The sequence below is a fragment of the Hemiscyllium ocellatum genome, chromosome 24 (assembly GCF_020745735.1).
Source record: "Hemiscyllium ocellatum isolate sHemOce1 chromosome 24, sHemOce1.pat.X.cur, whole genome shotgun sequence".
NCBI lineage: Eukaryota > Metazoa > Chordata > Chondrichthyes > Orectolobiformes > Hemiscylliidae > Hemiscyllium > Hemiscyllium ocellatum.
Genome location: NC_083424.1, coordinates 56,085,196 through 56,098,558, shown reverse-complemented (window position 1 = coordinate 56,098,558; position 13,363 = coordinate 56,085,196). Strand labels below are relative to the sequence as shown.

Below are 13,363 nucleotides of genomic sequence, written 5' to 3'. Positions count from 1 at the left end.
GTCTGGGTGGATTACTCTTCGGACAGTTGGTGTGGACATGTTGGGCTGAAGGGCCTGTTTCTACACTGTAAAGGAATCCAATCTAATCTAAAAACACCCAGTATCCAAAAGGCAGCCAGGAAAGCTTTTGAAAGTTTTGATACTGTGGTAGGGAAGGAAATCTAACTGGAGGGATTCAAACTTGGAGCTTCTGAAAAGATGTGCCAACATATTTGAGGGCTTTGGATGGGGTTGGAGATGGAGCAGACGTTTGGAAGGACATTGGGAACAGAGTTTGATTTTCCAACAGGAATGATCCTGCATATTTAGAGAGGTCATCTGAAAATATCAGCAAATATGTTTTACAAAGGTTTAGAATGAGTTCCTTCCTTTTGTACTCAATCCCACTACTAATAAAGCTGACTAACAAAGAATTTTCTGCAACTGAAGATGCTGAGTTTGGGCACACAATCGGGTACGATGGCGACATATCTAAATCATGCCACCTCCCTTCACCACCAAAAATCAAACTGAATGGTAAGATACACAGTCACACTCTGGCCTCCAGCTAATTTGTTTCTTCCCCAGCTCAACAGGTCAGAGATGGCCAATCAGTCCAAATCCTGATTTGCAGGGTAAGTGGTGTTGGTGAGTTGATCACATGCTACCTTGTTCCTTCAGTTGGTGTTTTCCTCCAGTTACATCCTCACCTCAGTTTCTCAGCTATGATGGTTGTGTGCTTAAGTCTGTCACTATTGGAATAGTGCCTGAAGGTTAATGTTCCAGGCCCCAAACTCCATTTTAATAAGTGGGATAGGCCAGTGTGTGGTCATTGCATGCCAACAGCCATCGACATCTATAACACAGAAAGAGGCCCTGTGGCTCATTGCGTCCACATCAGTCAATAACAACCATCTAGATGTTGAAATCCCATTTTCCAGCACTTCACCCACAGTTTTGTCTGCTTTGGCATCACAACATAGAATATGGATCACGGAATACCCTTCAACTCATTATCTAATGTTTCTACTGACCATGATGCCATTCTATACTAATCCTATCTGCTTACACATGGCCCATATCCCCATCATTCTAAGCCTGTTCATGTGCCTCTTAAATTTGCTATTGTATCTACCACCTCCTGTGACAGCACGCTCCAGGCACTTACCACCCTCTTTAAAAACCTGCCCCACACATCTCCTTTAAACTTTTCCCCCTCTTACCTGAAATCATGCCCCTCAGTATTTGACATTCCCATTCTAGGAAAAAGACTTGACTACCCACCCTATCCAGTCCCCTCATACTATCAGATCACCCCTCAGTCTTCGATGCTGCAGCGAAAACAACTTCTCCTTATAATAAATACACTCCAATCCAGACAACACCCTCTCAAAAGCCTTCACATCCTTCCTATTGTGTGGCAACCTGAACTGTATGGAATAGTCTAAATGTGGCCTGAAGTTTTGTACAGTTGCAACTTGGCTTACTAACTTTTATACACAATGCCCCAACCGAGGATGCTATATGGCTTCTTTATCACTTTATCCACTTTCAGGAAGCTATGATTAGATTAGATTAGATTAGATTACTTAGTGTGGAAACAGGCCCTTCGGCCCAACAAGTCCACACCGACCCGCCGAAGCATAACCCACCCATACCCCTACATTTACCCTTACCTAACACTACGGGCAATTTAGCATGGCCAATTCACCTGACCCGCACATCTTTGGACTGTGGGAGGAAACCGGAGCACCCGGAGGAAACCCACGCAGACACGGGGAGAACGTGCAAACTCCACACAGTCAGTCGCCTGAGGCGGGAATTGAACCCAGGTCCCAGGCGCTGTGAGGCAGCAGTGCTAACCACTGTGCCACCGTGCACCCCAAGATCCTTCTGCACAATAATGCTCTTAAGGATCCTACCATTTGCAGAATACTTTCCTCTTGTAATTGGCCTCCCAAAATGTATCACCTCACACTTATCCAGATTAAATTTCATCTGCCACTTTTCTGCCTAACTTTCCAACTGATCAATATAATGCTTTGACAAACTTCCTCACAATCCACAGCTCCACTTTTGAGGAGGTCTGCAAACTTACTAATTAGACCTTCAACATTGTCATCCAAATCATAAATAACCAAGGCTGCAGAACATTATTGGTCTCAGACTTCCAGTCAGAAAAACAGCCTTCACAACTACCCTGTCTTCTATGAAAGCCAATTTTGTATCCAACTTCCACATTCACCATGGACCCCACAAAACAATCTTCTGAACCAGTCTACCACTAGGAATCTTGTCAAAACACTTTAGCAAAGTTCATGTGGACAACAGCTACTGTCCTATCCTCAATCATCTTCATGACTTAAAAAAACTCAACTTTGAGAGACAAGATCGCCTTCCCCCACCTGCCTGCGCATCAAGTCGTCTCGACTATCCCATGTAAGTCATTTCTTTTCCAAATGCAGGTAAATCATGTCCCTAAGAATCTTCTCCAGTAACTAAAAGCAGAGAGGTAATGTTGCAGCTGTACAGGGTGCTGGTAGGCCACACCTGGAGTGCTGTGTGCAGATTTGGTCTCCTTACTTGAAAAAGGATGTACTGGCACTGGAAGGGGTGCAGAGGGAGTTCGCTGGGTTGATTCTGAAGTTGAGGGGGTTGGCTTATAAGAGGGTGAGTAGATTGGAATTATATTCATTGGAATTCAGAAGAATTGAGGGGGGGGGGGAGGGGGGCATTATAGAAATATAAAATTAAGGGAATCGATAAAATAGGAATAGATAGGATGTTTCCACTAGTAGGTGAAACAAGGAGGAGAGGGCATGACCTCAAGATTACAGGAAACAGGTTTAGAACTGAACTGTGAAGCAACTTCTTCACTCAGAAGGTTGTTAATCTATGGTATTCCTTGCCCAGGGAAGTAATTAGTGATTCAGTAATCCTTTAAAAGCTAAGATACCCTTTTGAAAAATAAAGGAATTAAGGGATATGGTGAAGACGTGGTTAAGTAGAGCTGAGTGCATGAAAAGATTAGGCAATGATTGGCGAAGCAGGCTCGAAGGGCCAAACAGCCTGCTCCTAGTTCTTACGTTTCCTCCCCACAGCTGCAAGGCTCACTGGCCTATAATTTCCTGGATTATTCCTGTTGCCCTTCTTAAACAAAGGAACAAAACTGGCTAATCTGCAGTCTTGTGACCTCATCAGTGGTTAAAAGAGTATAATACAGATCTCTGTCAAGGCCCCAGCAATCTTCCCCCTTGCTTCCTTCGGTATCCCGGGATAGACCCATCAGGCCCTGGGGTCTTTTTTTTTAAAAAAACACACCCAACACTACCTCCTCCTTAATAGAGATATGCCCTAGAATATCAACATACCCATCCCATATCTTACCATAATCTGTGTCCTTCTTGGTGAATACTGATGCCAAATACTCATTAAGCACCTCAGCCTCTGACTCTGTGCGCAAATTCATCCTTCATCCTAGAGTAGACCTACTCTTTCCCTAGCTACCCTCTCGGTGTTAATATTTTTTAAATATTGTTACGAAGCGTTTATGTTCACTTTAAGATAAGGTTCCCCATGTTAGGCTCATTCAGAAGGTCAGGAGGAATGGGATTCAGGGGAACATAGCTGTCTGGATACAGAATTGGCTGGCCAACAGAAGACAGCGAGTGGTAGTAGAAGGAAAATATTCTGCCTGAAAGTCTATGGTGAGTGGTGTTCCACAGGGCTCTGTCCTTGGGCCTCTATTGTTCGTAATTTTTATTAATGACTTGGATGAGGGGATTGAAGGATGGGTCGGCAAGTTTGCAGATGACACAAAGGTTGGAGGTGTCATTGACAGTATAGGGGGCTGTTGTAGGCTGCAGAAGGACATTGACAGGATGCAGAGATGGGCTGAGAGGTGGCAGATTGAGTTCAACCTGGATAAATGCGATGTGATGCATTTTGGAAGGTCGAATTTGAAAGCTGAGTACAGGATTAAGGATAGGATTCTTGGCAGTGTGGATGAACAGAGGGATCTTGGGGTGCAGGTACATAGATCCCTTAAAATGGCCACCCAAGTGGACAGGGTTGTTAAGCAAGCATATGATGTTTTGGCTTTCATTAACAGGGGGATTGAGTTTAAGAGTAGTGAGATCTTGTTGCAGCTCTATAAAACTTTGGTTAGACCGCACTTGGAATACTGTGTCCAGTTCTGGTCGCCCTATTGTAAGAAAGATGTGGATGCTTTAGAGAGGGTTCAGAGGAGGTTTACCAGGATGCTGCCTGGACTGGAGGGCTTATGAGGAGAGGTTGACTGAGCTCGGACTTTTTTCATTGGAGAAAAGGAGATCTAATCGAGGTATACAAGATAATGAGAGGCATAGATAGGGTCGATAGCCAGAGACTATTTTCCAGGGCAGAAATGGCTAACACGAGGGGTCATAGTTTTAGGCTGGTTGGAGGAAAGTATAGAGGGGATGTCAGAGGCAGGTTCTTCATACAGAGTTGAGCACATGGAATGCGTTGGAGGCAGGGTCATTGGGGACATTTAAGAGACTGCTGGACATGCATATGGTCACAGAAATTTGAGGGTGCATACATGAGGATCAGTGGTTGGCACAACAGCGTGGGCTGGAGGGCCTGTACTGTTCTATGTTTTACGAATTTTAATGTAAATTTAAAGTACACCCAGCTGCCAGAACAGCTAAGAGATAGGCTGTTTCAAATAGATACATAGAACAACAGAAACTGAAACACATGGTCAGCGGATCCAAACACTCCATACAATCAACACAGGAATTCTTGGACGTCATCAGGAATACACACATAGACAAAGAAGAAACCATGATCTCATTCGACGTGACGGCACTGTTCACTTCGATTGACAAAACCCTAGCCAGAGAAACAATAGCCAACCTACTGGACATACAGAACAGAAAACAGGAGGTGGAACCTATCAACAAAGACGGCATACTTAAACTACTGGACTTGTGCCTCACTACACACTTTACATTCAACAATCAGATATACGAACAAATCAACGGAACACCCATGAGATCACCAATCTTGGGACTCATAGCAGAGGCAGTTATGCAAAGGTTAGAACAAATTCAACCCAAACTCTGGGTCAGATATGTCGATGACACGTTTGTAATCATCAAAAACACGGAAATAGAAAAAACACACCGGATCATCAACGCCACACTCACAGGAATCCGATTCACGAGAGTAGTAGTAAAGGATAGCCAACTCCCATTCCTAGACGTGATAGTACAGAGAACACCGAACGGAGAATTCATCACAAGGGTACACAGGAAAACAACACACACAGACCAAGTCCTAAACTATGAAAGTAACCACCCCAACACACACAAACGAAGCTGCATCAGGACACTATTCAAAAGAGCCACAACACACTGCAGTACACCAGAACTGCGAAAAGAGGAAGAGGAACACCTATACAAGGTATTCGCCAAAAACAGATACCCGCGCAACTTTATCAACAGATGCCTTTTAGACATACCACGGAACGAGGACATGCCACAACCAAAAGGACTAGCCACACTACCATACATCAGGAGCGTCTCAGAACTGACAGCCAGACTACTGTGACCCTTAGGACTCATAACGGCACACAAACCAACAGCCACGCTCAGACAACAACTCACTAGAACAAAGGACCCGATACCCAACATGAGCAAAACTAATGTAGTTTACAAAATACCATGCAAGGACTGCACAAAACACTATATAGGACAAACAGGAAGACAGCTAACAATCCGCATACATGAACATCAACTAGCCACGAAACGACACGACCAGCTATCCCTAGTAGCCACACACGCAGACAACAAGCAACATGAATTCGACTGGGAAAACACTACTATCATAGGGCAAGCCAGACAGAGAACAGCCAGGGAATTCCTAGAGGCATGGCATTCATCCACAAACTCCATCAACAAACACATCGACCTGGACCCAATATACCAACCACTACAGCGGACAGCTGAAACTGCCACCCGGAAGCGGCAAGGACAGACCACTATAAATACCGGAAGAAACATCAAAGAAGCGCTTCACAGGAGGCTCCAGAGCACTGATGTCGTCGCCTAACCAGGGGACGAAACGTTTGCAACAAAAACTTCCAGCTCGGCGAACAGAACCACAACAACATAGAACAGTTGGCTGTTAAATGGTTGTTGTTTTGACTACAATTCAAATTTAACCAATTAAATTTAAATTATGTCCAGGATACTAAAACCCAATTGAGTTTGAATTTACTGTAGACACATCATCGGACCAATGACAGGGCACATCGATGGGGGGGGGGGGGGGAATATAAAATGGGGCCAATTTTGAAAATTGGTCAGAACGACTGTCACTGAACAGCCAATCCATTGCCGTAGAGCTGAAGAGCTAACTGCCCATCTAACACCTTGCTCTCAAAAGAAATAAAAAGGCACTCTCTATCGAAAGCTATCTTTTCCTATAAATGTTCTTGCAGTAAAAAGAAAGACGACGTCCAAGGGAGACCAGCAGACAGAAGATTGGAGACAGTGGAGAAGACAGACTTGAGATTAAGTTAATGTCATGTTCAATAATTGTGTTATTGCAGCAACATTTTTATCGAGTTAGGGTCAGATAGTAATTAGTTAAGAAAAAAAAGTGTTCACTTTGTTAATAGGGTTTTGTTTAGTGTTCACTATTAGAGTTAGGAAAACAAGTCATTTTTCTTTAGATAGTGGAAATTAGGAACACACACACACACACACACACACTTAACAGATTACAAAACGAAGCAAGCTTTTCTGCGTTGGTTTTAATTAACAGAGGGGTTAGATTTCCATATCATAACAGTTCATATATAAAAATACATTGGGACTGTCGTTAATCCTACATTCCAAAAATACTTCATGGCCCCTTTTAGTCTTTCTAATTCCTTGTTTTAGTTCTCTCTGCTCCTTTTATGTTCCTCAAAAGTCTTGTCTGTTCTCAATATCTTAAATCTTACATATGTTTCCTTTTTCTTTTTGACTAAACTTTCAATATCTCATCATCCAGGGTTTCTGAAGCTTATTGTCCTTTCTTTTTATCCTTACAGAAACATGCTAGTCCTGAACTCTGATCAGCTGGTCTTTAAAAAGATTTCCACATGTCAGATGCGGATTTACTTCAAACAGTTGCCACCAATCTAATTTCTCCAGATCCTGCCTAATACTGTTGTAATTAGCCTTCCCTTCCATTTAGCACTTTCATCTGTGGAACAATCTTATCCTTAGCCACAAGCTATTTTAAAATTTACAAAATTATGATCACCATTCCCAAAATGCTTCCCCACTGAAACTTTGATAACCTGGCCAGGTTCATTCTCCAATAGAAGGTCTAGTATGGCCTCTTTTCTAGTGGGACTATCTGCATATACTTTCAAGAAAACCTGCGGTAGGTACAGTACAAATTCAGACCCATCCAAGCCTCTGACACTAAGGGAGTCCCATTCAATACTGGGGAAGTTAAAATCATCCACTGGTCATTGACTTCCAGTCAAAAAAACCACCCTGCAACAATCACCATCTGCATCTTGTCAATCAACCAATCATTGATCCAATTTACCAATTTTACTTTTTCTATTGGCCTCCCATGAGGGACCGTATCAGAAGTCCACATAGACTACATCAGAAGTATTGTCTTCATCTACACACCTGATGGCCACTTTGAAAAGTTCTATCTAATTGGTCAGACACCATCTCCCCTTAACAAATAATACAGATTGTATTTGATTAATCCCTGCCTAAATGTCCCTCAGAATTAGCAAGTTTTGAGAAGTTTGGTAGCTCAGGTTGGGGTTCTGGATGTAAGTTTGCTCACTGAGCTAGAAGGCTCATTTTCAGATGTTTTGTCACCATACTAGGTAACACCATCAGTGAACCTCCGGTAAAGCACTGGTGGTATAGAACCCAAGGGAATCTAAACACATAAAAAAGCGGCCATACCACCTTAGTTTCCTGTTAATTTACTGTCATATATTCCTAGTTGCCTCTAGTTTCACATCCAGCTCAGATCTCCACTATCACGAACTGTATGATTTTTTTGAAATTACTATGACGTGGACATTACTGCGAGGCCAGCGTTTATTGCTTATTTACAGTGTAATTTAAACCTACATCTTCAGATGTTTATACAGCTCTGTTTCTGAACCATTTCCTCCCACCTTCTAATGCTTCTTAGAGATACTAACATTCCTCTCCACATTGAGGTAAACTAATCCCCACGGCACCAGTCAACCTCCTGCAAGGACACTTAGCTTCAGTTCTGTTCAGATGCAACCCACAGTGTTAACAGATCCCTCTGGTTTCAAAATTGGTTCCAAAACTCTCTTTCCAACGTTTTCTCTCTATCCACACATTAATATGAAAGCTCCCTACAATTCCTATACAGGTAGCTTTTGTTCAACCCTGCATTATAGAAAAACCGTGCTTTAGAAGCAGCACATAAAGGATTGGTGATATAATCATGTTACAGCTAAGTTCAACTTTAGGATCAGTGTCCCCAGTTCAATCAAGTTACAGTGAATTTGCACAAACAAAATGCATGGGATAACAGAACAACCTGTACTAACGTGCACATGGAAATGTGAGGTTTCCTCATTTAAATTTCCTCCCAAATTATAAAAACTGACTACAGGACCTTAAACCTCTTCTATGTCAATGTGCTGATTTATGTCTTCCTTACCTCCCTCCCCCTACCTACAGTATTCGGCACCCTCTTTTGTTGTCTTTTAGGTCTGATACAAGGGCAGTGACATTCCACACAGAACTCATATCGGCTGCTGCCTGTCCTGATTACTGTTGAATCCTCCGTGACCTCTGCATTTTAAAACATTCATTCAGGGGATGACAGCCTCACTGGCATTTATTGCCCTGGCAATTCTCTGTAACCCCTGTGCAGTAATTTGTTCCATTAGTGGAGTCCTCCAGGGGTCTGTGCTAAAGCCCAAAATGTTTACCAAGTATATCAATGACCTCAATCAGGGAGTGAAGACAAAACTAAAATTTGTAAGTAACACCAAGGAAAGTGGGAAAGTATGCCATGAAAAAGTAGCAAGGCAGTTGCAGAAGAATAAGATAGACTGAATGAGTGGGCAAAAATTTGACCAATCACACAATGTGTGGAAATGTGAAGTTGCTCATTTTGGCAGGAAAACTGAGTATTACTTAAGTTCCTATGGTGATGTGCCTCCAGTTTGCACGTGGCTTCATTTGGATTTTGGAAAAAAAATATTCAGGATGTGGTCGAAGAAAGACCACCTTCTGGTTGCCAATCATTTCAATTCCCCCACCACTCCTCTGGCTACATGCCCATCCTGGACCTCCTCCACTGTCAAAATGACAGCACATGCAAACTGGAAAAACATCACCTACATTCCGCCTTGGGAGCTTACAGCCCAGTGGCTCCAACACAGTTCACCAGCTTCAAAATCTACTCACCCACAACCTCATCCTATGTCCAGCCCCCTCTTCCTCCCCATCTGCTTGACCTGACCGGACCTAACCTAACCTGTCCATCTTCCTTCTCACCTATCTGCTTTATCCTTCCCACTGACCAATCACAATAACCCCTTACCTGCATTCTCTTACCACTATCTCACCTACCTTCCCCCAGCTCGACTATTTCAGTATTTATTTCAGAGTTCCCTCCCCCCCCTCCTCAGTCCTGATGAAGGGTTCTGACCGAAAGCATCGACTCTGCTGCTTCTCTGATGCTGTCTGACCCTAGTACTAAGGAGAATTGATTTTAAGTTAGGAGTCATTGTTTTAGGGCAGAGGCGAGGGATTTTTTTTCACCTGTTGTTCGCCGGTTTAATATGGAAGGGCAAAATGTGTCAGCACAGGCTTGGAGGGCCGAAAGGCCTGCTCCTGCGCTGTACTATTATTTGTTCTTTGAAGACGGGGTGGGGGGGGGGGGGGGAAGAAACATTGAATAACAAGAAATGGACAGATTCTTGTTGGACAAGATAAATCAAAGTTAATTAGGGGTAGATGGGAATATGGAATTTGAAATGTAAACAGATAAGTCACGATCTTATTGAATGGCAGAGGCAGCTTTTTGTTTACACTGGCATCTTATCCTATGAAGGAGGGATCACTTACTCCAGGCTTCCTGGAGGCAGACAATATTCACTCCACACATGGCAGCCACTTCCACAATGTCTGCGATTCGTTTCTGAAGGGCAGCAACCTGAGGGGTTAAATAAAAAGAAACAGCCCAGTTATTACCTGCAGAACAGAATACCAGCCCATTAAAAACTCAGGACAATTCATGGATTACAGAAGCTGCCAGCATTTCATACATGGTGGCTGTAAAGTTCCATCAACATGTTCCTCCTGTCCCTGCTCGCATGGAATGAGAAACATCTGAATGAAAAACAGACTACCAATCCCCAGAGATTAATGGTCCAGTTTCAAAATTGCATCTTTGAAGACTGGTTCCAAGCTGTCTTGTCATACTTTCACAGGTAGGTATTATTACTTATATTAGTCCAAAAGAAAAAATAAATGCACCCCTCCCCAACACATGGTGCTCACTAAGACGTTTTGGCAGGAATAATCAAAAATAAGCATACTATCTAAAGGCAGACAGATTGCGGAACTCTATGTAAAGGGATCTGGACATCCCAGTATTTAAAATGCAAATCATTGTGACGATGCGTTCCTTTAACAAGATAATGCTGTGCCTAATTTATTTTTTCAGAGGGGTCGTAAAGACAGAGGTTTCTGTATGTCTGGAAATATCTACTTACAAAAGCTTTTAAGTTAAGTGTTTTTTAAAAACACAGAGTCAGATGTACAATACGGAAACAGACCCTTCGGTCCAACCTGTCCATGCCGACCAGATATCTCAACCTAATCTAGTCTCACCTGCCAGCACCCGGCCCATATCCCTCCAAACCCTTCCTATTCATATACCTATCCAAATGCCTCTTAAATGTTGCAATTGTATCAGCCTCCACCACTTCCTCTGGCACCTCATTCCATACACGTACCACCCTCTATGTGAAAAAGTTGCCCCTTAGGTCTCTTTTATATCGTTCCCCTCTCTCTCTAAACCTATGCCCTCTAGTTCTGGACTCCCTGACCCCAGAGAAAAGAGACTTCGTCTATTTATCCTATCCATGCCCCTCAGTTTTGTAAACCTCTATAAGGTCACCCCTCAGCCTATGCTCCAGGGAAAACAGCCTCAGTCTGTTCAGCCTCTCCCTATAGCTCAAATCCTCCAGCCCTGGCAACATGCTTGTAAATCTTTTCTGAATCCTTTCAAGTTTCACAACATCTTTCCAATAGGAAGGAGACCAGAATTGCACACAAGGGAAGTGGCCAATTCTCCCAGCTTGAGCAAGCTTTTTTGTTTGCAGCTGCTGGTCAAGTTTTAGCTAGAAACCCAGAGAAGCTGCTGGGGTGCAAAGAAGCAAATCCATGCTGATCCTCTCACTCTGACATCTTTCCTGTCAGAAACTGTATTTGATATTTACCTTATTTTGCCAAGGGGGCATTTCTGGGAATGTCGCAAGTATTTGGAACAGCATCACTAAGTTGCTATAGAGTCAACTGGGTTTTCAAATAGATCAAGTAATTCTAAATTTGGTTCTTTTTTGTTTGCAATTCATTCAGTAGTCTGTAAATAAATCCTATTTTGTTTAAAATCAGTGGTTGGGCCAGCTACATCACTTCTGGAATATCCACTTACACCTGCTTAAAACAACGAGCAAAGTTAGGGTGCAGGCTACCTTTTTGAACTGTTTTGAGGGGGTCTGGTCCGGTCCATAACAGATTGGGAGCTCAGTATGGGATTTGTTCAAAAGTTGACAAATAGAGTTAAAGGATTTTTAAAAATGCATCAAGGACAAAAGGGTAATAAAGGGAGAGAATAGGGCCCCTCAAAAGATCAGCAAGGCGGCCTTTGTGTGGAGCTGCAGGAGGTGAGGGAAGATACTAAACGAGTATTTTCCATCAGTATTTACTGTGGAAAAGCACATGGAAGATATAGAATGTAGGGAAATAGATGGTGACATCTTGAAAAATGTCCATAATAAAGAGGAGGAAATGCTGGATGTCTTGAAATGCATAAAAGTGGATAAATCACCAACACCCAATCAGGTGTACTCTAGAACTGTGGGAAGCTAGGGAAGTGATTGCTAGACCTTTTACTGAGATATTTGGATCATCGATAGTCACAGATGAAGTACCAGAAGACTGGAAATTGGCTAACGTGGTACCACTGTTTAAGAAAGGTGGTAAGGACAAGCAAGGGAACTATAGACCAGTGAGCCTGACGTCAGTATTGGGCAAGTTGTTGGAGGGAATCCTGAGGGACAGGATGTACATGTATTTGGAAAGGCAAGAACTGATTAGAGATAGTCAACATAGCTTTACGTGTGCGAAATCATGTCTCTCAGTCTTGACTGAGTTTTTTGAAGAAGTAACAAAGATTGATGAGGGCAGAGCAGTAGATGTGATCTATATGGTTCCCCATGATAGACTAGTTAGCAAGGTTGGATCTCATGGAATACAAGGATAATTTGGATACAGAACTGGCTCAAACGTAGAAGACAGAGGGTAGTGGAGGGTCGTTTTTCAGTTTGGAGACCTGTGACCAGTGGAGTGCCACAAGAATCAGTGGTGGGTCCACTACTTTTCATCATTTATATAAATGATTTGGATGTGAGCATAGGAGGTATAATTAGTAAGCTTGCAGATGACACCAAAATTGGAGGTGTAGTGGACAATGAAGAAGGTTACCTCAGATTACAATAGGATCTTGACCAGATGGATCAATGGGCTGAGGAGTGGCAGATGGTGTTTAATTTAGATAAATGTGAGGTGCTGCATTTTGGGAAGGCAAATCATAGCAGGACTTATACACCTACTGGTAAGGTCCTAGTGAGTGTTGCTGAACAAAGAGACCTTGGAGTGCAGGTTCATAGCTCCTTGAAAGTGGAGTCGCAGGTAGATAGGTTAGTGAAGGCTGCGTAAGGTATGCTTTCCTTTATCGTTCAGAGTATCGATTTCAGGAGTTGGGAGGTCATGTAGTGGCTGTACAGGACATTGGTTAGGCCACTATTGGAATATTGCGTGCAATTCTGGTCTCCTTCCTATCGGAAGGATGGTGCAAAACCTGAAAGGGTTCAGGAAAGATTTACAAGGATGTTGCCAGGATTGGAGGATGTGTGCTACAGGGAGAGAGTGAATAGTCTGGGACAGTTTTCCCTGGAGCGTTGGAGGTTGAAAAGTGACCTCAGATGTAGGAAATCATGAGGGGCATGGATAGGGTGAATAGACAAGAGTCTTTTCCCTGGGGTGGGGGGAGTCCAAAACAAAAGGGAACAGGTTCGATGTGAGGGGGGAAA

At 43.0% G+C, this 13,363-nt stretch overlaps 1 protein-coding gene across 2 annotated transcripts in view; it reads right to left on the bottom strand.

Moving 5' to 3' along the window:
- upb1 (ureidopropionase, beta) overlaps positions 1-13,363 on the bottom strand; it is a 136,412-nt gene that overhangs the window by 102,091 nt on the left and 20,958 nt on the right. For both annotated transcript variants that reach the window (XM_060844090.1, XM_060844093.1), the window contains exon 3: positions 10,110-10,197. In XM_060844090.1, coding sequence (XP_060700073.1) covers positions 10,110-10,197 — 88 coding nt within the window. The remainder of the gene's footprint in view (positions 1-10,109; positions 10,198-13,363) is intronic.